This window comes from Strigops habroptila, chromosome 1 (assembly GCF_004027225.2).
Source record: "Strigops habroptila isolate Jane chromosome 1, bStrHab1.2.pri, whole genome shotgun sequence".
NCBI classification, from domain to species: domain Eukaryota; kingdom Metazoa; phylum Chordata; class Aves; order Psittaciformes; family Psittacidae; genus Strigops; species Strigops habroptila.
In genome coordinates, this window is record NC_044277.2 from 140,434,788 (window position 1) to 140,460,353 (window position 25,566).

General features: G+C 41.7%; 2 protein-coding genes across 4 annotated transcripts in view; one reads left to right on the forward strand and one right to left on the reverse strand.

Annotated features, from left to right (window-relative positions):
• CNOT10 (CCR4-NOT transcription complex subunit 10) overlaps positions 1 to 13,443 on the forward strand; it is a 34,651-nt gene extending 21,208 nt beyond the window's left edge. For all 3 annotated transcript variants that reach the window (XM_030511711.1, XM_030511702.1, XM_030511692.1), the window contains 7 exons: positions 2,364 to 2,444; positions 7,198 to 7,311; positions 9,147 to 9,277; positions 10,052 to 10,087; positions 10,177 to 10,304; positions 11,611 to 11,686; positions 13,156 to 13,443. In XM_030511711.1, coding sequence (XP_030367571.1) covers positions 2,364 to 2,444; positions 7,198 to 7,311; positions 9,147 to 9,277; positions 10,052 to 10,087; positions 10,177 to 10,304; positions 11,611 to 11,686; positions 13,156 to 13,310 — 721 coding nt within the window. In that variant the 3' untranslated portion in view covers positions 13,311 to 13,443. The remainder of the gene's footprint in view (positions 1 to 2,363; positions 2,445 to 7,197; positions 7,312 to 9,146; positions 9,278 to 10,051; positions 10,088 to 10,176; positions 10,305 to 11,610; positions 11,687 to 13,155) is intronic.
• A 2,614-nt stretch (positions 13,444 to 16,057) lies between these two features.
• TRIM71 (tripartite motif containing 71) overlaps positions 16,058 to 25,566 on the reverse strand; it is a 61,855-nt gene continuing 52,346 nt past the window's right edge. Inside the window, exon 5 of the mRNA XM_030505091.1 lies at positions 16,058 to 23,780. Coding sequence (XP_030360951.1) covers positions 22,329 to 23,780 — 1,452 coding nt within the window. The 3' untranslated portion in view covers positions 16,058 to 22,328. The remainder of the gene's footprint in view (positions 23,781 to 25,566) is intronic.

Here is a 25,566-nt window from a genome sequence, read left to right on the forward strand (position 1 = left end):
AGCAGAAGGAAATAATGCATTTATAAATTCTCTCAGCAGTGTTGGGATATCCAAGGAAATTGTTTAGCTGCTAGCTGGTTTAATTGCTGGTATGCTAATTTTAAGACTACAATACTGAGTTGATTCCTACTATTCCTAACAACTTTAATCAATGAGATGGTGACATTCGTTTTTTCCCTGGCCATCTTTTTTTCTGTGATGCAAATGTTACGTTTTCCCACACCCTCCCACTGTGCATATTGGTATTTCTCTAATTATAAGTGAAGTTTCACATGTTACGGTGATTTTGTGTGTGTGCACACGTGCGCCATGTACCTGATTCAATATATAAATATCTAGCAACTCAGTTGTAAACATTTCCCCATGATCAGATTTGACATTCATCAGCCCTAGTATGCTTTGTTGTTTGGTTTAGACTAGAAATGGGAAACTAGATTTAGAAGGTAAGTAAGAAAGCAGCATGGAGCTATTGCTTAATAAATCACAGTTTACAAAAAAGAGTTTTTTCTTAAACTCTTTTTCTCCTTAACGCTTCAGAAAAAGTAACTTGTAGGCAATGTATGTCAAATGTAAATGTTAAATAGCAGGAAGGTGTTTGAATTTTTTGTGTTGATCCTGATACATTCAAAACTTCCTTCTGAAGAGTAACTTTGCTGGCCATAGCCTGCATTTTCAATAATGACCATTTTGAGAAGGGAAGAGTTACAGTAACTAATCTGGGAAAAAGTGGCTATGTTAGAACTTGAATTACATGGAGAGTAGTAAAAAGCCACAATGTTTTTGTCAGATCCAAGTACAGATAAATTTTAAGAAGATAGGATTCATTTATCACCTGCCAGGATTTACTGCACATATGCTGTGTTGTGTAGGCACAATACAGCGTATGTGCAGTATATGAGAGACACAGCTTCATATACTCTGAGGTTGCCTGGAGGTAGACTAGGGCTAGGGGCCAGTGGCTGTTACTACTACAACCACATTTAAAGTCTGTTCTCTGTAATCTTCTTTTCCCAATGACAGTCTTTCCTGACAAGTGACTAAATGACTTATAAAAATCTGGGGGGTTTTTTTGTGGTTGATGTTGTGGGGGTTTTTTTTGTTTGTTTTCCTCTTCTCTCCTTACCAAGGTTGGAGGTTGTGAACTAGCTTTCCCTGGCAAGCTGTATGCAGCCCATTGAGATGGAGCTTCTCAGGTTTAAATGAGAGGTCAATTTTAAGCTTATGGGGCCCACTAAGGGGCAGTGATGAAAACAAAATGGTGCCCCTTACTCAGACGAGACCTCCTTTTTTGTTTTGGTTGGGGGTGGTGCTGTTTGGTTTTGTAAGAGTGAGGAAAGGAAAACATGTGCTGTATGGGAAGATAGTTTACTACCTTCTGCTTTTAAAACCAGATGCTTTTTCAGCATAAAAAACAACGCAACAGCAGTAACGAAAAAGCCTCACTCACATCTCCCAGTTGTCATTGCCAATTTCAAAATATCCAGCAACAAAGCTGGCTGTTCTTGAATGTGTGTGTCACATTCTCTAAGAATTTGTTCCTTCTGACACGGGAACAGTAAAATTTATAGAAGAAAATCACACTAATTGAGCAGGATGCTTTTGGAGCAAATCCCACCAATTGAGCAGGCTGACTGAGGCAGATTCTTTTCTTAGTCACAAAAAACAGTGAACACTTTCAGTGGTTAAGGTATTTTTTTTAATCTAATTTTTGGCAAAGCCACGAAGTATATACACTACAACAGTACTGAATACAGTTTTCCTTGGAGTCTTGTTGCTTTCTGTTTTGAAGGTCTAAGTTGGAGTTACCTGTTTGTAATAAGCAGATAGGAAACTACATCAATTTAAAAGTTCTTGTTAAGTGGACAGACTCTTTCGAAATAATTATAAAAATAAAGGGCAGGCAGAAGTCTAAAGTGCAGCACTTTGTGTGTTACCTTTCTAGGATCTTTACGCGATTAGGTTTTAAGATGTCTAGAGAGAGAACTAGTTTACTGCTTTTCTTACAGGCTAAAAGAAGAGAGGCTAAGAAAGCAGCAGGTTCTGTCTCTCCTCAGTTTAAAGTTCTTGTCCTATACTGAACTTCAGAAAAATAACTCGAGGCTGTGGAGAATGGTGTGGGTTGTTTGGTCTGTCAATCAAATCCTTCCCAGCAAACGTCCCCCTTCTTCCTTCTCAAATAGGATGGTTAGGATAAAAGCATGTGCCTCAATTTCTGCATAGCTTCATTTCCCTGCTTTTTAGACTAGAGAATTTTTGCTGTCCTTATAAATGAAGTGAATAATTATCAATGCTTATTACACTGAGAATTTTTTAATTATTTTTTACAGTCATTCTTTATAATTAATACACTGCTTTTATTCTAGCAATAAAAGTCATGAAGGGGATAAATTCATTGCAGCTCCACCTTCTTCACCTTTGAAGAAACAGGAATTAGAAAATTTAAGGCAAGTAAATAATATGAAATATTATTATATTATTATAAAATATAAGACACTGCTATGATTCTGGAGTCATTCCTAGCTTTTTTTTATTTAGGCACTTGCAGCACTGAATTGTAGCTGTTAATCTAAGGATGCCTTTTTTCAAATACGTGTGTTTCCTTTCTCCTGGGCTTTGAGTTGAAATAGAAACCATCCAGAATTTCAATTCAGAAAGTGGATTTGTCTGTTTGATCCCACAATTGTAGGCTTAGCATTATATATTGGGCAAAATTAAAAAAACAAGTCCCATGAACAACAAAGCTAAAAACCTGACTATGGCTGTTGCGATCGGTGGAATAAGTGGCATTACTGTGTGGTACCTTTTCTCTTTAAGGCCTTGATAAGGTTAGTTTGGAATTCAGCCCCCACAACATTGTATGCTTTTTATATGGAAAAAAAGAAAAGGAAGTGGTGAGAGCAGCTATGCTGCTTTCAAATGAGAATGGTGCTCCTTTCAGCAGCAGTACATCAATAGTTTGCATTTAAGAGAAAGAAGAGTTGCTGCTGTCCAGGCATTTGACTTCCTCGCCATGGAAGAACATATGTAAAATTTGACTGTAGTTTTTTTTTCATGTTCTGAAAGATCCTAAAGTTACTTGTTCAGCAGTCTGAGTGCACTCCAAACAGAGTAACTCCCATGTGTCTAAATAAGTATCACGTTATCTGGAAACTCTTCACTTTTCCCCAACAAGATTATCATTTGCTGGCAATGTTGATTATTACAAGTGGCTGCCAGCCTGCTGAAAATCTCTCTTACTGTAAAGCTTGCACCTGTTTAGAAGAAAGAAATCTGTTTTAAGTTTCCATTATGGACAAAGCATACAGTAATTTCCCACTTAAACTCTTGGGTAAACACTCTGTTCCAGCCTAACCCCAGGTAACCTGTGTTTTATAATGACCAGCTTAACCTTGACTTTGCTCCACTATGTGTGGCAAATCTACTTGTATTCGTTTAAAGTTTAGCAGGAATCTGTGAGGAGACATTACTAAGACCTTGATTATTTATTCTGAAGTGATACAAGAGTATCCTACTCAAAATAGAAAGCACTGGTTTAAAAACAGTGGTATGGGTTGGTTGTGGTTTTGGTTTGGGTTTTTTTTTTCCCCTCCTGACTGTTGAAAATGTGGTTGCCACATGTCAAAATTACATGGTGTCACTTTGTGGTTTTCTTTTTCCATATGTAGTCTTTTCTTTCACAATCAGCTGTTACCTACTGATGAAACCTGACAACATGTCAGGAAAAACGTATCAGTTTAGCAAGAATTACACAGCTTCTGGTAAGGAACGTTGTATAAGGAAAGGAAAAGCATTGGTTTATTTTTTTGCAATACTTGCTTTGGTGGTTAAACCCAGAGAACCAGACATCCCTAGAGAGCGATTCTGCTAAAACTACTTCTAAGTTTCTGCAGACAGCTGTGAAAAAATATGTGCTGGTCTATTCCTGTAGTCTTGTTCGCTAAGGAGCTAAGTGAGAATTCTTGTCTAGTCAGGGAATATTAAGAAAAAAAATACTGAATGGTGGCAAGGATTATCCTGAGGAATGGGTCTCTTCAGTTCTTCCCTGTTAAGTCACTGCATTGTAGAACCCTCTTGCTTCTAGAACTGAAATGGGCTACTTAAATGCTTTTTTTTTTTTTGCATGATTTTGTACAGTTGATGCATAGCAAGTAGAAACTCCAGATTTTTCTTCTGAGTTTCTTCTTCTAAGCAGTTCTGCTCCTCACTGCTTCTCATCCTCTGAGAAGCCAGTTGCTCTGCTCTGCTCTCAGCCTGTGGTATGTTTCAGCACACCAGAACAACCCAACACTGTTAAGGTGTGCATCAAGAGTAAAGGAGTACTGGTAGACCACAGTGCTATTAAGTTTGAAATTTTGTGGATTTTACTGAGTTGGATAGCAACAGACCTGGTTGTAGCCCTTTTCTCCCTGCATGGAACAGCTTTGTGTGATAATGTTAATTTTCCCCTTCCAAGCAGCAGGAATAGATTGATCACCTGCTTTGTCCTGAACTGCAAACCCTTGCTGTAAGTCATATGATCCAATTTTACCTTCCTCTCCCACCCTCCCTTTCTTTTGACTCTTCTGTTGGCCATCTCCAGCCCATCATTATGCTTTATTTTATTTACTTACATATTGTCGAAGTGTGCATACCCTAGTATTGTATATGGTACTCCAGGAGCACCACTGACGTTGTTAATAATTTCACAGGTAATACTGTAAGGTCCACCATTGCCCACAGATATATATTGTCTCTTCTCCCCCCAACTACCCAGTTTTGCCTCTTTTATCCACTTAAAGATTGCAGTGGGTTGTTTGGCCCTGTCACAGTACTGGAAGCTCGGAATGCTTATCATCCCATGGCTGTTTCTTATTCCTCTCAGCCACTTCATAGTTCTTCCCCCTTCATCTCCCCTTTGCTGGTGCTGAATTTCCCATATGACTAAGCACCTTCTGCATTCCATATTTATTAAAATTTTGGATAGTTTTGCCTGTGTTGAATGGTAAAAAGCAGAGAGGTTATATCCACTGTTGTGCTCAGTTAGCTAGTAGAAATTAGATTAGTGATGTTCTGTAAATGGTTTAGAAGTGCCATTTTTGATGCCTTCATAGTACGTTTTGAAGAACTAGACTTGCTCTGGCTCACCCTTTGCCTGAGAAATAAGCCAAGTCAGATGGGGAGTTTGGGTTCTGTAAGCTTTCAGTCTGTGTGGGCTGACAAATCGTGTTGCCTAGACCTACACAAGAGGCTGTTTGATATAATCTGGCAGTTTAAAAAAACATTTTTCTTTTTTCTAGTGCAAAGGCAGTTTTATTTAGGGCATACGGGGGCTCAGTGATGCTGGAAGTCTGCCATGCGCAAAGGCGACCTGTGTAGTTTTGTCAGAATCCCGACCGGGTGAAAAACTAGTTTGTCTTTTCCCTTGTAGTGCAATTCTTCTGCTCCGGTTAGCTGTCAGGTCTCCTGAGCATTTGGTTTAGCTGACTCAACAATGGATCTAAGTGTGCAAGAACAGTACCGCAGGGAAGAAAACTTGAATATTTTCCTCCTCTTTAGATGGCTGTGGCTGAAGAATCTTGCCAGCTCTTACAAGACTTGAACAGTGACGAGTCTTTAGAGCAGAGGAGCAGGTTTCGGTTTTGCTGCACTTACCTGTTGTGTGATTGGAGTGTATCATCTTGTGTTGGAGTTTATGCTTTCAGAAATACAAAAAGGCTTTAAAAAAGTTGTGGGAAATAGAAGACACCTATTGGTGTAAAGGGCAGTAGAAACCAACTCTGCAAGCCTTGACTTGTATCAAAGGATATTTAGCTGGTGACGCTTTGCATCTCTGCTGGTTTAAAAGCTGTGCTTCCTTGGGGCAGAGATGAAAAGAGGCTGGTTAGGAGCAGACTGTTATTACAGAGATTTAAAAAGGAAAAAAAAATAATTCCCCATTCCTTCCCCCTCCCCAGTCACAACCTTTCAGAAATATTTTAGGTTTGGGACTTGAGCTGGGGAAGCTTTCCTCTCCCTCTCTCAAGCTTTTGTATGTGTTCAGATTTGATGTGACATCTGGGCACGGTGCAGAGGAAGTGGGGGGTAGGGAGAAACACTGGAGAAGTTTCTTATCCTGCTTGTGCGTAATTAAGGAGCATGCCTCCTGGGAAAGGGGAATAAAGGCACCCCAGGTCCTGCCACGAATTACATGACTTACTGCTAGACCGAAAATGGGCTTGACAGTTGCCAGAAGGTTGGCGCAGTAATAGCCCACCTACCGGCGGGAGAGTCGAAGGCTTTCCTCCCATCACTCCCAGCGTGGGACCCCACTAAGAGGATCTGCTCTTCCTCCCTGGAGAAGGACAGTCTGTGTTCACAGCAAGGCGTCTCAGGCAGAGGCTTGTGCCTTGAGGACAAGGCAGCCTGCACTGAATGATGTCCTACCAAGTGGAAAATAACCCTCAGTGCTGTGTTTGGGGAGGGAGGAGACAGTTATTACAAAGTGTGAAGCTTGGCCTAATAATGGCATCCTGACATAGGGTTATTGTTTGCAGATGGAAAATGCAAGTAGTTCAGATTTTATTACAGAGATTTTGGGGTTTTGGAAAGATAAGTCTGTGATGGCAACAAAATGCCACAGATCAATTGAAGTCATGGCAGCGGGTTACAGCTCTAAAAACTGGGAACGCCAAATTCTCCAGTGTTTATTTCTCCTTGTGTGCAAACATTGTAGAATGCAAGAGTGAAATGTGCTACAACTTCATTGATTGCTGTTACGTGTCTGTAGATTGTACCTTGCAGAGATCTAGAAATTTGCAACCCTTTTCTGCAGCAGGAAGGGAGGGTGGGCAGGTACAAATCTGAGTCCAAGGCAAAACAAATAAAAAGGGGATGAGAAAGGGAAGACATCCAGAGAAAAATGACACATGGTGAGGTCCATCTTTCTTTAATCTGTTATTAATGGTCAAAATTGCAGAATCCTGCTGGGCACACCGTGTTGATTCTTGAGACACAACGTATGTACCTCTTAATTCAGAGAATACGATTGAGGCCATAGATTACGGAACACTAGCTCCTTTATAGTTTGATGCAAAGGCATTATTGCAAGTTTATGATTTATTTTTTCAGCATTTAAGACATTTAACAGCTGCATTTGGAATTGCAGAATTCTCCATTTAACATACTGGCTTCCCCCCTCCCTTTTTTTTCTTTTTCTTTTTTTTTTCTTTTTCCTTCCAGGTGCTCAATACTTGCGTGTAGTGCTTACGTGGCTCTGGCTTTGGGTGATAACCTTATGGCATTGAATCACGCAGATAAACTTCTTCAGCAACCAAAGCTGTCAGGGTCTCTTAAGTAAGTCTCATGTGGTCGTTTCTTCTTTCTTAGCCCTGCTTTTTGCTGGAGAGTTCAGAGTTGAAGCTTCCAATGTCTGTAGCTGCTTGCCAATTCTGTATCTGATGCAAAGAATTGCTTGGCCCGCTCCTGTTCTTGTTGAAGCCCTGACTAAATGTTCATTGACACGCAGGAACGTGAGTCCCCTCCTTTGTGTATGAATTCCATGTAATTCAGAATCTATCACTGCTTTTGTTGCTATTTGTTAATCTCCAGCAGTGGCAGGACCATCTGGTCTGTGTCCTGATTCACTGTGGGGCTGCACGTGCTGGGGTTGGCGCAGCACAAGGGGCAGGAATGAGCAGCTGGGGGTAGACAACATCAGCCCAAACCAGTGTGCTGCTCCCTTATGAAACTACAGCCTCAGAGGCCAAAGTTTGCTCAGCTAATAGGGTACCAGATCTTGGGGGTGTAGGACTTTCACTTCACTGCTACTGTTGCGCTTATAGGTTCCATTCTTCATTTTCTCTTTCTCAGTTCTCATTTGGCACTGTATTTCTGAGAGGATGTTCAAAGCTCATTCTGTTTCTACCCGCCAGTTCTCATATATCTCTTCAAATTAAAAAAAAAGCAGCTTTAGCTCTATCCTTCTGACCTTATTTGTACATTTAATTCCTATATCATACACAGGATAAAATATATTAGAGGTTTTTACTGTAGTACTATTTTTCAAAACTGGTAATGTATTTACAGAAAGCAAACTTGTGCTTATTTTTATATGCTGGCAGCATACTCTAAAATGGTCCACACCAGTTAAATTCTTTGGCTCCTATGCTCCAGCCTACTGCAGGAGCTCATCTTTTTGCACAGTCATTGAATGAGCAAGACTTTAGAGGAGTTTGCAAGGTAACACGTACTTCCGTGAAGGCAGTGTTGCCACTACGTAATGCAGGAAATGCTAGCTGACAGCTGTTTTGCAAAAACCAAGAGCCATGTATCTTGGTCCCAGGAAACAAGGCTTTTGTGCATATTGGGAATATTGAACTGTTCCTGTTTTCTGAAGTGAAATAAATTGCATGTAGAAAGTTACGTTTTCAGTATCAGATCCAAATTGTAGGTTTTATTTTTGACAATTGACTGATATTTTACCTGATATTTTGTGAATCATTACAACCAACTCTGCGGTCAGTTTGAAGTGTACTGCATACAGCTGCATAGAGCAAGCATGAACTTTATTTTGCTCAACTTTTGTTTCAGATTAAATATTTGCAAACTATGCTCTTGATTGACAGGATTCCTTCTGTTCCAAAGTTGAAAAGGAAAGCTGCTGACTAGCTGAGCTGAACTGCAAGTGTCAAACATTAGACTTGCTTAAATCATCTGCAAACCCTGCAATTGGAAAGGTGTTTGTGCCCCGTGGACAGGCCTGTATAGTTGCTGTCCTTAGAAATGCAGCTATATCAGAGAATTAATTTGATTTTTATTGAATGGAAAGTCACTTAACACCTTAAATTATAGAAGTATCCATATCCTGGGGTGTTTTTGTAAGGATTCCTTTTTTAATTCTCTGAGATAAAGCCATACCAAGACACTGTCTTTCTGGGGTGGCAATTCCTGTGCAAGAATGGTCATAAGTCAAGTACAGATTTGTTTCACAACATTAGCACCTAAAAGCAGTAAATGGCAGAACTGGGTATTATGACAATACTTTCTAAGCAAGCTAACTTCCACTCACCTGTTTCAAGTAATAGTTTTCATGCGCTCACATTAAAAACTGCATTCAGTTTGTCCTACATACATAACAAATGGTAGGGGTTGTTATGCTGACATTTGTACCTAACCCTTTGCTGTTGCAGGTTTCTTGGGCATTTGTATGCAGCAGAAGCTCTCATCTCTCTAGACAGAATATCTGATGCCATCACTCATTTGAACCCTGAGAATGTCACTGATGTTTCCCTTGGGATCTCTTCAAATGAGCAGGATCAAGGTTAATGAACCCACACTTCATTAGCACTGGATATGCTTTCAGCTGCTTTCCTGCTGTAACTTTCTATATACAAATATAATGATGATTGAGACATCTTGTCTTAAGACCGTAGCTTGTTGGGGGTGTGTGTTTGTGTTTTTGTTGTTGTGGTTTTGTTTTCCTGGCTTTGGTTCCTACTTTGCTTTTGGTTTGTCTTTTGCATGTTTGTCATTCCTTTGAAGTGGCTAATTCTGTAACATAAATAGAACTGTATATTGTAGTGTTCTGGCTTGTTTGAAGGCAACTTTTGAAAGCTGCTTTTGTTAAATGTGCAATTATGGTTGAGTTTGGGTTTCATACCTTCTCTTCCAGCTTTTCAGTCTCTAAACCAGGCTTTTGAGTGCCACTGAAGTCTACTTGTTGCATTTATTGAGAGATAGCAGTGGGGAGAACTTAGTTAATCTGTATCTTCTTGCAGTGCTTCCAGTTGGGAGTGTGTATTCTGTACAGAAAAATACTTCAGAGCCCATCTGTACAGTTAAGTCTACAGCAGCTCTGATTTCAGTGACAGTTTAAACTTCATTGTGCTCATCTGCAAATGATGATAAAAGCAAAATATTAAAGGAAGTCTTAAGTGACATAAACTCTTGAGCAAACTGATATGATTTCCCTCTTTAATGTCAGACTGTGAAGAAAGAAGCAAATAAATAATTTGTATCTTTGTATTCTTTTTGTAATAAGCTTTAAAAAAGCTCACAGAACATGATGGGTTTTGTGTTTCTTTTTTCTTTGCAGGGTCAGACAAAGGAGAGAATGAGGCACTGGAATCTTGTAAGTACCAGCTGCCGTATTCAGCAGAGTACAGGAACTTACTTGGCCAGTTTGGAATAAAAATGTAATTTCTTTTTCTTTAATTGCAGCTGGCAAGCAGACCCCACAGTGTTACCCCAGTTCGGTCACATCTGCACGAACAATGATGTTATTTAACCTTGGAAGTGCTTACTGCTTGAGGAGTGAATATGACAAAGCTCGAAAGTGTCTTCATCAGGTATGAAAAAAAATCTCTACACAGCTTCAGGGATAAATGTGCTTCCTTCAAAGTGCCATTTTGATCACAGCAAATCCTCGTGATTCCATAGCCCAGGTTTATTTGCAGACTTTGCTGAGACGGTGTCTCTCTTCTGTCTTTATGAACCAATCTCTGTTAGTAACGTAAAATGAAGGATTCGAAATTTCTTTCTTGTGTAAATAATAGTTCAATACCACTATGGGAAGCACTTATTTTTTCTAGTCTGTATCAAAACAGTGGAATATGACTAGGAAACCTCTTCACTTTTTCTAAGTTTGTTTTTTTGTGTGTGTGTGTGTTGTTCTTTTTTTTTAATGGCCTAGTAGTAATTGTTATAGTTCAGAGGAGGAAGTTCTTGAAGGCCTTGAGTTTACTTCTATCTCATCAGTTATAACTCACCATCTAAGCTATTAACTTCAGGGCTGTGAGAACAAACTGCAGTTCTGCTGGAGGTATGTTCTTTGCCTGCCTCTTGTCCCAAGAGTTCTCAAGCACTGCTTTTGAAACTCTGTCTCCACTTAGCCTGGGTTATTTGGTCTCTCTTATGGCTGGGACCATCTCTTTCAATGATGATGTTTGTCTCTTTTTGTAGCCATTCCTGTCTGTCGGGAAAGACTACCTAAATGATTTGTTGAGCTGCAAACTGAAACAAGAGTCTTCCAAATTACTTCACAGTAGTTGTGTAGTGAACAGATTAAAATTCTGTGAGGTTCTCAACTGCTTAAGGCAGTTGTCTTGCTCTTTTTTCTCCCAAGACATCTTAGGATTGAGCAGGTGTCTATGTTTGGGCTCTGCAGCAGATGCGTAAAGCCCAAAGGAGTGTAAGGCCATCTGTGGATGTAAAGTATACTAGGTTTCTGCATCTACAGTAAATCCATTGGCTTCATAGCCAAAAAATATTTATATATGGAAAGCTAGTGAGCAATCATTGTTAACTTTGTATTCTGAACTTTGGAGCCGTGGAGGTTACCTTCTTCACCTGTCGTCTCACCAGGAAACCACAATAGATTGTCCTAAGAATTACAGATTCATATTAACATAAGCGTATAGCAGATGGTCCTGCTAACTAGTGTGAAACCATATTGCAGTGCAGATAATCTTTCCTTCTTTCCTTGCATACATAAACCTGCTGGAATGTATTAGTTTGAAAAAGTCTTTAGTTTATGAATTGTTACTTGTTTTTGTTAGCTCAGATGGTGGTAACAATCTTTTCAAATGGTACTTTCTTTGAGCTGGATGTTTCTCTTAAGCACTTTTTCTCCCCATTCTTTTCTTTTTCAATAAGGCTGCGTCACTGATCCACCCCAAAGAAATCCCTCCAGAGGCTATTCTGCTGGCTGTGTATCTTGAATTACAGAACGGTAAGTTTGGGAATGTTCTGTCAACCTAGATGTAGGATACAAGGGGAGGCAGGCAGTAATTGTCATTCCTAGTCTTTCTAGAGCTGTGCCAGTATTTTGAATGACACCCTTTAGGTCCTGTCTCCATTTTACACTGCTATGGATCCATGTATCCACACCCTCAATTCCATAGTTTCTTGCCATCCTGTTCTTGCATGCTCCAGACATCCTAAACATTCATCTTCTGAGCTGAAAGCTTCTATACTTTGTGCAGGAATCAGCAGTCTTGGATAGGCTCAGTAAAACCTGTGATGAGGTTTCTACTATAAAGAGGGTTTGAAAGGCTTTTCATTAAAAGACCACTAGAAACCAGGTTTCCCAAAGAAGCTATGTCAAAGCCTATGTAGCAAGTACTGCAACAAAGCTTGTAATATTCATAACTCTCTCTTCCAAAACCCTTCCTTCTTTTTGAAGGTTCACTGTGTTTCATGGAAGAAAACCCCAAACTATATAAAGGGAAACTGGAAAGATCGCACTTGAATTCTGCAGCATGAGCAGACTGGTGCAGCTGTGCCACTGAAGCTGTCATGGTTGCGGACCTGTGCCCCTTGGGGCTTAATGTCCTCATGCTATGAAATGTTCAGCGTGCTTGTTCCCCTTCAGTTGTCTCACATTGCAGGCAGGCAGAGCACTTGAGCATTTGTATTCAGAATTGAGACTTCTACAAAGCTTTTCTTTCTTACAGAGATATTTCTAAGTAAGTTGCAATTTTGGAAACCTTTGTTTCTGCAACAAAGTAGTACAGAGCAGAAGAGAGCAGAAAGTGGGATTTACATCTCTCCTTTGAAAGTATATAATCAAAAGGAGCTAAAGGCATTCTTTTTTGTTCTATAAATGGCAACAGAACAGTGTATCTCATCTGAAACTAAAACCAGTGAAAGAAAAGTACATGATAAGAGGGAGAAATGTTATTTTCAGAATGTAGCAGGTTTTCTCCTACAGTTTTGTAGGTTTAATTTTTAACAAAATACATTTTCCATTTATATTGATGTTTATTTGATGGGCCATGTATACAATTGAAAAATCAGATTAATTTAAAAGCATGTTTTATAAACCTTCCTGACATTTGCATTACTGTCTGTAACCATCACATTGTGAGGGCATTTTGTGTGAGATCTAGAGTCTTGCTATGTATATGGGAGTGAGAAATAGGTGCCCTTCAGGAACTTAGAAAGTGCTCTGGCATCTTCCAGCTCTGAGGTAAAAGCTTGATGTCTTCAGCTAAGAACAGGTAGAACCAAGCAATACTATCTTTTCAAATTGAGTTTTATCTAATGCTTTTCATGTCCATGTCAGCATTTCACTGAGTAGGAAAACCACCCGTGTATGTGGCCTGGACCCAGGGCTTTGTTCTGAGAACAGTGATTCACAGGTCACACAAAGATACTTGGCTTTGTTGGGGTTTTCTTTAATCAGCAGTTGTCTTGTAGGTAACACACAGCTGGCACTGCAGATCATCAAGAGAAACCAGCTTCTCCCTTCTGTGAAGACACTCTCTGACATGCGGAAGAAGCCCGTTTTTCAGCCGGTGCACTCCATCCAGCCCATTCAGATGCCAGCCTTCACCACTGTGCAAAGGAAGTGAGGTTTCAACCTGCTGCTGCCCTGCCCACCAGGGCTTGGGATTTTGTATATTTTTTTAACCTAGGACACCTGCATACCCCAATTGCTGGAGTGTGTTCATTTATGTAAATTTTTAATAAAACATGGAAACAAAAGGGCAGGCTTGGAGGCGTTTGTAAAGGTTATTCCTCACAGGAAGAGAGCTTGATATCTCTTTTGAATGCGAGTGGCAGTTTACTCACCAAAACAAAGCAGTTAGCCGCGTGTGTAATTCAGCTCTTTTTGAAGAGACTGGAGGGAAGTGACTGGAAGGAGAGTACAATTTACCTGAAGTCCTGGGGAAAGAGCAGTTGTGCTGTTGTGGTGGCTGCTGTGTTTTGACACAAGCTATGGGGTTTTATTCCTCAAAGAGGAGGCTTTTTGCCCAACTTTGCTATGTTGATAAAGCTAAGTTCCACTTCCCTGCAGCGGCTGGGAGTATGGTCCTTGCTGTGGCTGAAGCTGCCCCAGAGTCTTAGCATGCAGGAGAGCATGCTGGTGCAATCATAAGGCCAGGGTGCCTCTGTTGTCTTCTAATATGCTGCATTGGTGGGTGGGGGACAGTGAGCTGCAGGGCATGGACTGCTCCCATAGACCCTAGGGGCTCTGCTTACTTTTGCCTCTTCAGCTCAATGAGGGAAAGAGCCAAAATGCAGGTTCCCAAAAGGGGAAAGGTACAAGAGCTGACTCATCAGCAAGGACAAAACCCAGTGCAGCTGCTCAGCCTTACCAGCACAGCAAGGCCATGGAGGGTGTAGGACAACAGGCAGCAGGTGGTCTGATGGAACCAGTGCTGGAGAACACTGTTGCTTCAGTTTTGTTTGGGTTTTTCTTCTTCTCCTGGGGTTTCCTTTGTCCTAAAGGAAGGTGTAACGGTGCAGGTAAAGTGGCTGTAAGAAAAAGGATTTGGAGTTGGTTTTTTTCAATGCAGTTTTCACTTTAGAAGAATATCTCTTTCTTTCAAGAAGATTTTCTGCCTTTTGCTCAAATCAAGAGGCTCCAAGACAGCAGCATAAGCAAGGCCACTCTGGTTACATACTGTGAGCAATAAGTAACCCTAACCCTTATGACTTAATCCAGGCATAAACTAATCTGAGCCCGTATTAGGAGGGTAGCATCTCTCCTCACTTCCTCTCCCCAGCTGGTTTGTACCATTTCAGCTACTCTTTGACTTCATGCAGATAACCTCCCGGGTAGAGCTGGGCTATCACCTTATCTCCCTGTGCTGCTGGCAGTGTACTTTGCCTCCAGCCATCACCAGGAAGGACACTTTTTCAAGCAGCCACCTGGGCTGCAGGGCCCAAAGTCTGCTCCCAGTAACTTGAGCATTAGGTAGCACAGCTTGTACAGGTGAGGAAGCCAGTGGGACAACCCTGGGATTGCCCCTAAGATCTTGAACAAACAAGCCACAAATGACAGAATAATAAGTGAATTAAACAATGTACAAATGGGTGTCCCTTCAGCAGGAAGCTTGAGACCTGCTACTATCCCTCCTCTCTTAGATAACCAGTTTCTCTGCTTTTGAAGGCTTTCGGAGTAATGCCCAAGTAGCTTTTTCAGTAACTTCTCTATCACTGCAGGAGGTGGCACCTACTCTGGCCTGAGGTAGCTGCAGTTCAGAAATATTAAGAATTTTTTAAACGATCAGGAAAAAAAGTATGTAGAGATCACCTTTCTGAAAGGGAGGACTGGAGCCAATACACCCCCCAAACCAGAGAAGATTGACTGATTAAACACAAAAAGGTTAAAGATGCTCCCTGTGTGGTCAGGGCCTTGAATAGAGAAGATTCCTCTCTGCCCTTCCCCCTGCCCCGGAATGCAGGGCATTCACATGCAGAACTTGCTCACTGAGTCCCAGCAGTGCCCAGCTCCCCTGAAGGCTCCAGGAAGGATGGATGCAGTTGTTCCCCAGCTATCCCACATCTTATCACAGCTGCATTGGCATGGGAGCAGGAGCATTCAGCCCAGCTCCCCCTGACAATGCCTGTTGCACTGACCACAGCACCTCTGGGCTTTCATTTCTTTCCCCTCCTCTGGCTGCAGCACTGTTACCTGAAGAGAGGGGCAATTGGTGGTGGTGACATTCAGCTGTTGGGGTGCATAGTTTTAGCATTAACAGAGGGGGCAGGTAAAGAAATGTCAGAACACATCCAGGAAGGGAGCAGCCAAGGGCCTGTCTCCTCTCATGAAGGCATAGTCCACTTTTGCCTTTTCCCTCAGTTGCTACCCATGCTGGAAATTCATTAAAACCTTAATTCTCACGCCCTACTTGAAGAGCATCTTCCCATGCTTACCATCTCTTCTCAAACCTTTTCCAAAGTAGCAAGGGGAAAAAAAAAGCAGCTTTTCTGCTCTGCAAGTTGGCACATAAGCCTAAAACTGGGCCTAACAAGGTTAAACCAGGAACATTCTGGCCACATACTGGAAAAACTGCATGGAATATGGTGGCAAGTTCAGTATCAAAGCCATTTCCTCCAGTCACGACAGTGAGCCTGGTTTTTTAATAGACCAGACAACCAGAGCTTGACCCTGCATCAGAACTTTTTGTGTCAGGTTTTACATTTAGCACATCGCCATTTCTCCTCCTCTCTCCTTTCAAAGCAGGTGCCTCTGGTGAAAGTTGCAGGAGCCATCACGCAGAGGCAGCCAGGTTCAAGTTAAGGCAAGTGTTTTCTTTAGTGCATCCCGACAGAAGGCTTAGCCTGGCCAATACAAACACACATACACAGATTTGCCATGAAAAAAACTCCTCACATTTATTTGATTAAACAAAAATAAAATAAACTGCATAGGAACATTTTAAAGTCCAGAGAGACACTGACTTTGTTTTAAGGCTGCCAGTAGCTGATACATCATCTCCTTGCTACATCCTTCAGCCTTCCCTATGGACCACAAAGATACATTCAGAAGCCTCCATTAACACAAGGGTTCTAACATTTTTGCTTGCTTATTCTACGTAAAAGTTTGCACATAACCTGTCATGCTTCCCCCTCTGCAGTACTCAACATCTGAAAATCATGTCGCTTTTTGTCCAAGTAAAAATGTGACTGATGCCCTTTTTGGAGCATGGACGTTCTTGTCACTGCCTGTCTCATTATCAATTAGATATAAAAGCTCTGAACAGCTCATTAAAAGCAGAACGCTGCCTGTCCTGCTGAGACATTTATCATCATTAGGAGAGCAGCAGCATCAGCTACAGTAGGAAAGAAATAACTGCAACAGCAGAGGGAACTACAAAACTGACTCAAGATGCCAAACATCTATGGCCTGACCAAATCCTTCAGGATCCTGATGCAAACCTGCACCAAGGCAACGCTGCTCACAGTGGTAACGAAGCTTTGTAAGATGAGGCCATACATCCACAGTTAAATGAGGAGAAGAAAATGCAGTAACATTGGTTCTATGTGGATGACCCCAGTTTTGTTCAAGGCTGCCAATCTGTTTGACTGAAATTGCACCCTCGCTACTCCACCGAATTTGTGCATGAACCAGGCAGCGCATGACAGGTAATGCACAGTACAAACAAGAGTCACATACAGTAAGAAACCCCCACCAACTCAGGTGACTACACACACCTTACGAACTAGTTAAAAACCTTTTAGTCATTTTAGCAAAGAAACTAAAAACAAAACCCAGAAACAGACATCTCTCCCTCTGAAGGAAAAATTACTACATTGGCTGAAGAGTACTCTACAAACCTCTAAAAGGACTTTTTCTTTTTAAACTAGTCTGGTAGTTCAAAAGGAAGTTACTTAACTACGTCACTACACAGACACTTAACATTCAGTCAGTAAGGCTCTATGAAAAGAGCTTAAAAAATTATCTACCTGAGTTTGTAAGTTGATACAATCATTAATAGAAGGTCTAAGACCATGCAGGTACACAAAGCATTTTTAGAACCATTATTGGTTAAACAATGATGGAAAAAGATGCCAGTCTGGCTCGTTCACCCGTAAGATCACTTAGAGACATCAATGTACATTTTCCACCAGAACATTTACCAAACTCATCACAGCCTATCGTTACTAGGGGTCTCCTGTACCCACTGCTGTCACCCCCTAATATGAGCAGGGGAGGAAAAAAAGGTTTTGTCAACACAGTAATCTGAACATGTGCTTCTGCAACTTCACTTAACAGGTAAAACAAGGGGCACATTGCATGTCACTATTCAAGTTGCATAAACCCCCAACATACTGGTTTTAAACTGCCTTCCTGAGAATGTCTGAACCTGAACTGCCCTCCAGGAATAGGAACCTGGTTGCTTTGTCATGGTGGAAAAAATCCCATTGAGTCAAGAAAGCCACTAGTACAATCACCAGGTCAAAATAAAATAAAAATAAAATAATCAGGATCGTATTCCCTTCAAGCATTTGGTATCGCATTTGTGTTTACAGCACTCGTAACGTTCATCTTTCCAAACAGAACATATTTGTAGGCAGGCATCAACATTTTTCTCTTGTAGAGAGAAGACCTAAAGGCCTTATGGACATCAGAACACTGCAAATAAACATGAAGTGTGTGTCATGTCAGCTAGTAGTGTCATAATACTGAAAGAGTTTACATTTCCATACTTCGTAGTGAAAATGGAACGGACTCAGAAGTGTTTCGGGTATCTCGGTCCAGTTTACCTGGGTTTATTTACAGATTCTCTAGCAAGGGCAGCTTAATGTTTCCATGGGCAGGCAGCAAAAACAAAAGCAAACAAAAGCAGTCACCACATTGTACACACTTAGTATCTCTGTTTCAATTGAAATGCTTGTCCAACAGGCAGGATGAATCCTTCCCCCAGGCAGATTCTCCATCATTTCTCAAACCTGTCTGATGCTAAATTGAGGTAGATGATTTACTTTTGCAAAGTGAGGTAGAACTTCAAGAAAAAGAGATAGTGGCATCTCTAGTTGTGCATTTTGTACCACAGCAAACTGGGTTTCAAACTCCCAAGGACTCAAAGACCAAAGGTACAATATTTGTCTAACGCAAGTACCAGTGTTCATTTTTTATACAGCTCCAAACTGTTTGTCTAAATATCTCTACTTTTAAATACCCTATTACCTTTTGGCACCATTTGGCTTACACTCCTTTAAAAAAATAAACAAAACACTTTGGCACAATTTATTTTTCTTAAACCAGAACCGAACAAAAATCTTATGATCAAAGTTATGGCTGGATGAACCAAGAAGCCTGCTCTCTTCAGAAAGTAATTTTGGTTTAACTGTAACGTAATAAACTGGACCCATTTACCTGCAATTCCAAGGGAATACCACATCCAAGCGCCTTGTTCTTTCTCACAACTTGGCTATATCTGGCTCCCAATATGCTACCCAATAACAATTAGTTTTCAGGTGTTGCCTTCCTTTGCTTTCTTTACAAGTTTAAGGCTTATGGGCTTTCCTAAATAAGTTGTATTTAAAAGGTACTGAATGCAAAGGAGTTATCTGAAGGACCTGCATTATCAAGTACTGAGTCTGCTTCAGTTTGCTATTAAGGTTCCTTCTCAAGTAGTTCTGAAAAAGGACAAGATTGCTTCATAGGCTGAACCCAGAGCAGCCATCCTGACTGCTGAGAGCATTCTGTCAAACTGAAAGTTTACGGAGAGCCACTGGTTTAACCTGGCATAGTGAAATTCCTTTGGGAGTTCTAGTAGGCAGCTCTGTCACCCGCATCAGCTGTTCCCCAGTGTCAGAGCTAAGGGAAAGAGGCACATGCTCACCTCTCCCTTCTCCAGGCCATTCCTACTAGTTAAGATTACTCTGAATGCTTGTTCAGTTTGCAATCCAGCTTCAAAGCCTTGCTTTTTCTCCCTGCACGCATGTATGTATGTTATGATACTGGGGTACTAACCTGAGAACATGCATAGCCTGAGAACATGCATGGAAAAACAGAGCAAGGTTTGAAAGTCATTTAAGTATTACTTTTTAAAAGCCCCTATGGGGCATCTGATGTTGGCATTGTACATTACCGCTACTTATTTTCATTGCATATAAAACGCTCCTTTTTATAAGCTACACTACCACTTTTCAATGAGACCAAGTGTGCTTAGCACTATCTATGACAAAGCTAAGGAATTATTTTGGGAAGCTAAATAGTCTTGTTTTTAAAACGAAAAAGCTCCCCAACACGTGAGGTCAAACACTTGAGGTTTGGTTTGTAAGCAAATCCCACTGGATTAAATAGACAGCAATTTAGAGTTAAAGTCATTCCTCTTCCTGACAGAGCTGGACTGCGGGTTTGTGCAATGGCTCCATATGAAACAGCAAAGGGCAACTTCAGTGCCTGTCACCTTCTATGCGGTGCAGACTGCAGAGGGGCAAGAAAGTTTCTGCAGTTCAACACAATCCTGAATGCACATTTAACTTCTTCAATGCCTGGAAAACACCTCCCTTCTAGCCCCAGAGAAGGGGGGAACCCAACTAGCATTAAAGCACAAGAACATTTCTAGCGCACTCCAACGTTGTCAGCCACACTGGTCAAGGTGTCGAAAGACCTGGCATTTTTATTAAGACATGATAGGATAAATGCAAGGACACTCCAAACTAAACGTTAAAGCTTTTTAAACCAGTTTTCTTTGGTATCTAGATCTTGCAGGATATCAAGTTTTCACAGCCCAAGCTGAAAATCATTCTTGGACTGAATAACACAAGACAAGCATGTATTGCTTGGGTATCTGTCACAACTGTAGGCCACCCCCAAAAAGAGAGGCATGTACACAAGCAGAACTTGACAAAGTTGAAGGTAAACTAGCTTTCTCTCATACCCATATTTGGAGTGGCCACAGCAATTTAATGACAGACATCTGTATAAAAGATTATCCTTTAAAGACTATTTTTAAACCATGCTATCCTAAGATTAAGCCTAACTGAAACACACTGCTTTGAAGAGTTTGCTTCCTTGAGGCTTTGGCTGAAAGGCAGCACAGTTATCTTATCCCACTGACGTTAGGTGTTTTTTCCTCACCCTTCTTTCAAAAGAGGTTTTGCCATCTCATGAATCTGTCTTTCTTTCTGGTCCTTTAGTTTAAGCCTCCTCTACAGTGGCAGCTATCTGTCTGCACACATCATGGGGATTTCTACAAAGCCCAGAAAGTTAACACTCCTCGGAGGGGAAAAGCAGCAAGAAGGAAAGTGCACCTTGTGATTTCTCACAAACTTGTAAAGAGCCTTTCAATCTCAGGTCACTTTTGTGCATGGTGGCTGGCAGAGATGAACCCTTTCCTTGCAGGATGGTTATGGCTCTTTGGACTTTTTGGTAACAACCACATTGACATTTCGGAGATGATCTCTTGCAAGCAGTAAGGTAAATCCCATGGCATTTCCAAGCCTAAGAGTACTGATGCATGCATTTTTCCATTGCAGAGAGAGAGAGAAAAGCCCTCTGTTCCCTACTTTAACCATTCTTGATTGCCACCAAAGGCCTTATCCAGAGCATGAAGCAACAGCTCTGTAGAGACCGTATCTGCATTAACTACTAAACTGGAAAGCACGAAGTTGAAGAATAGACAAGAATACTTCCAGGGACTCAACGTCACATTTTGCTAGAGAGATCTCTATTCTCCCCAAAAGTTTCTGCTTCTCCGAAAAGCTGGTTTTACATCCCCGAAAAGGCCATCTTCCTCCTGCCTCCAAGTTTTTAAGGATCATATACATTTATTTTACACAGAATTCTTTGGTACTGCCCTGGAAAAAAGCAGCAAAGTTTCATCTTGATGCAGTTTGCCTTATGCTGGTACTGGTAACTTTTCACTTGGATCTGTAGCAAGACTTACATGGAGCTACAAGCCCACCCGACCCTAAGAACTACAGCAGACCTTCCTGAATGTTTCAGTCCAGCTCTTTGGGGAAGCCAGAAGATGAGAAAATGTTTGTCACTGATAGTTATTGCAATCCTCTTTAAACACACAAAAAAACCTGCTGACTTCTCCAAAACACACCCTGAATCTCCAAAGCTGTGCTTATTTCTTACTTGTGGAAAAAGGTACCACTTCTGTTCTAGCAAATCCACTCAAACGTTATTCCCTTAAAGTCTCTCTATGGGGAGGGGCAAAAAAAAAAAAAGCTAGTCATTTCACAAGAAAGTAAATCAAAAGGGTTTGATTTTCCCTGTTTCAATGCTCCTTGTAACCTCTTCTGTTATCCAGATTAGGTGCAATGATAAAATAAACAGCAACTTTTAAACAGATTTCAGGTAAAAAGGGTAAAAAAAGAAATACTCACTGACGGGGTACATTAAAGGAAGCCTTGCTTTTCTCCTAAACTTTACAACCACCGCACTAAGCCACTAAAATGAACAATTTGGTTTTAAACTTAAAGAATTTTTGTGCATTTTCATCAGCTTCAATTTGTGCTGTTGGATTACTGTGTTTCAGAAAAAAATACACAGAAATGCCAAAAAATAATAATACAAACTTGCTCTTCCCAGAGAGTGAATCCCACTCACTGTCACAAAACGTTCCAAGTCATCTGGGAGCAAGATGCTGTGCTCACCAATAAATCAAACACACTGAGGTATAAAAAGGAGAACAGGATAAAGTTCTCTGCTGCAGCAGCAATCAAACAAAACAAAAGTCCCCCCTCCCATATCCCCCCCACAGAACTGCAGTATGGTCAAGAACACAAATTCCCTACAAACACCTACTACCATCTCCTCCATTAAAAAAGTTACATTGAGCCTTTTTTGGCTTAGTCTACAGAACTCACCACACAAACCACCTAATGTGCACAGCAACACTTGTTTGTGCATGAAACCCCATCGGGGGGAAAAGAGGTAAAACGTTCTGAACTGTGAGTGTGTGGGGATGGGGGACAGGGGCAAGAAACCAGGAAGGGAAGGGAGGGCAATGAGGTAGATAGAATTCAAACTTTACAGGCTCACTCCCTGCACAAAAGATAAGTACATTCATCTGTAAAAAAATTAAAGATGAGGTAGGTTTGAACTAACGTTGTATTTTTTCATTTTCTCTTAGAAGAATTTCCCTGAGACAGTTTCTTCCTAATTCAAACACAGATTAGAAGACGAGAATTCGATTGTTTCCAAAGTCGACCACAACAATCATGCCATCAGGGGTGACAGCTATACCTGAAGGACGGTCCATCTGACCGAAGCCACTTCCCTGAGTGCCAAACTTGCATAAAAAGCTACCATTTGACTCGAATATCTGCACCCGGTGGTTCCTGGAGTCGGCCACGATGATGCGCCCCTCTTGATCCACCGCCACTCCCTGCGGGCGCAAGAACTGGCCGTTCCCAGTGCCCTCCGAGCCCAGAAAGCGTGCTGACTGGCAATCCGGATGGATGACCAGAAGGCGATGGTTGTTGAAGTCCGTCACTACCAAGTGGCCCTCGTGATTGAAAGTCACACCTCTGGGGGAATCAAAGTGCTTCCAGAGTGCCCCTTCAAAGCCATACTTGTTAAGAAACACACCATCTGGCCCAAACAGCTGAACACGATGGTTCCTTGTGTCAGAGACCAGGATCTTCCCCTCTGCATTGACGGCCACATCCCATGGGTAATTGAATTGCCCGTTCTTTGTTCCTTTTTCCCCAAACTTCAGAATGAACTGCCCCTCAAACGTGAAGATCTGGATGCGATGATTGTCCTTGTCAGCTACAACGATGCGACGCGAGATGTCGCAAGCCACGCCGGCAGGGCGATCGAACTGGCCCGGCCGGGAGCCCAGGGTGCCAAACTTGTGGTGGAAGGTCCCGCATGGTTTGAACACCTGGATGCGGTTATTACTGCGGTCAGCAACGATGATGTAGCCTTCTTTGTCTACACTAACCCCCCAGGGGCGGCAGAGTTTGCCATCACTGTCTCCCTCACTGCCAAAGGAGAGCCCTGGCAGCCCAATGCCTATGTAGCTGCGTCCAGATTTCACGACGACTTTGAAAGGGCTGTTCTCAATGTGCTGGTTGCACATCATCACGGACACCAGGTGCTCCCCCTCTAGCTGTGGGCGGTAGCTGACCAGGTAGGTTCCATTCTGCTGGTCACTGACATCTGCCCCGAAGAGGTTTCCATCTGGGCCCATCACCACTGCAGAGATCATGTCACCTCCCGAGAGGCGAGGCTCACCATCGTGGTCGTAGCCTATCACTGTGAAAGAGGCCACTTTGCCCTGCAGTGCACGCTTGAGGCCTTCCCCAGTGGCTTTGGTCAGAGGAGCGAAAGCCCCGCTGCTGACAAAGCCCATTGATTTAATGGCCATATACAATGCCTGGTCAGGGGGAGTGAACATGATCCTGTCATCTTCCTGTGGCTGGAGAAGGCCTCTCACATTCTTCAGCTCCTGTACCTGAGCCAGCATGCGGTCCCGAGCCAGGAGAATATCCATGGTACGACCTTCCTCCAGGACCTGCTGAACAGCACTAATGGTGTTGTCCAGCTTATTTAGGTTCTGACGTAACTTCTCGACTTGCAAGTAGAGTGACTTAGCCTTGACTTGACGAATCTTTTCCACCTTGCAGGGGACAAGGGGGGAGAGAAAAGCACATTTACACCAGGAAAGACAACCCATAACACAGGCATTCCATAATGTCACACTTCCACATAAAAATTGGTGGTGCAGTTGTTGCAGCACGTTGGCACACAACTGCAGAACAAGCCTCTAAAAGCCATGATGTAGACAAGCAGAAACAGGGGAAAGTTATTATTTATCCAAATTCAGGATTAATCTCTCCCACCCTCCAGCCCAAGTCATACATTCTTACTCTGCAGATCTGCTGCAGTGCCATTTGAAAGGAAGTAACTTGCTTACTAGTAGTGTTTTGCTTCCTCAAATGCTATTCTAATTGCAAGGTACTTGACAGATCATCCAAAGGTACATCTTACTTAGACTCCAGGGAGGACAGAGGTTACTGCAAGCTCGCAAGGAAGAGCAGAGGCTAAGGCTCTCCTAACCAGAACTGAGGCCAATTTCAGAAGGTAAGCTGTTATCACGCAAAGCTGAGGATAGGAGTCAGCATCAGCTAATGCACAGGGGCTCTTGCCATTCCCCTACCTGCCAGGACTATGTTCATGTGACTGGGTAACACCAGACGTCTATCTCCAGGAATTTGTAGGGTCCAATTAGTTTAATATTTTACTGCAAATCATGGCAGTTATGCTGAGCTAGCGCTTTACAACAGGACGCTTTATAATGTCACTTCAAATGACAGAAGGCTGCTGCCAGTCCCTGCCTGGGGGTCTGAAGCTCAACCGAAAATGGTTTGTTTGTAACTATTTTATATAGGCCTGTGTGTATCTCTACTTGTGAAAAACCACTTTAGACCATCTGGCAAAGACACCTGCCTTGTAAAACTAACCAAACACATGATCGCTTTATTGTTACAAAAATACTTTTCCTTATGTTTGAACACCTGCTTTGCTGCAGAACAATACCAGAAATGTATTTTAATGAGGGACAACTCACTGTCTGATGATTCCTTGGTTATACACTGACTAGATAACAGATGTACAAACATGCTATTTCACTTAAAGTTGAGGCACACAGACGGCAAAATAAAAAAGAAGTCAAATGCTTCCTCCAATACATTTCCGAAAGAGATCACTTAATCTTAAATCACAGCTTAATCCTTGGCCTCATCTTTGGTACGCAAAATTATTCACTAACACGCTTCATATGAGGGCTTAATACACTCAGCTCTTTTTACTAGAATGATTTACCACCACAAGCAAGTTTCCTTCTTAATGTTTTATATAAACTGCAGAGAACTTGCTCTCAGTGCAGACATTCCACTAAAGTGGATTTATGCAGCCTCTTGAGATACAAATTGCACAGGGGCAGCTCTTACTTCTCTTGTACTAGGAATACCTCAAAAGAGATGGCTGCCAAGCTTCTTAGGGAAGGCTAACAGTGGAAAGTGAACTTATGTCCCTCAAAAAAAGCAGCATTAGAAGTACAGTAACTATATAAAGTGCATTTTTTATCTTGCCACTGGCACTTAGAATATTCCTGCTGGAGAGGGACACTGCTTTGAGAGTAAAGTTAAGCTTTTTAGGTGTGGGGATAATGAAAGTTCAGTCTTGCAGAATTTCTACTAGTCTTTTTGAAAAAGGACATAGCATATAGAGCTTCACTTCTTTCCTTTGTTTGAGAAGTGGAACATGTAATAAAACCCATATACTAATTCTACAGGAACATATTAACGAGGTTTTAAACACATTCTTTAAAGAATGTGTTTACAGGTGATGTCTTCTCCCTTGGGTCAGTACTGACATGTGAGGCACAGCTTCAGAGCCAGCAG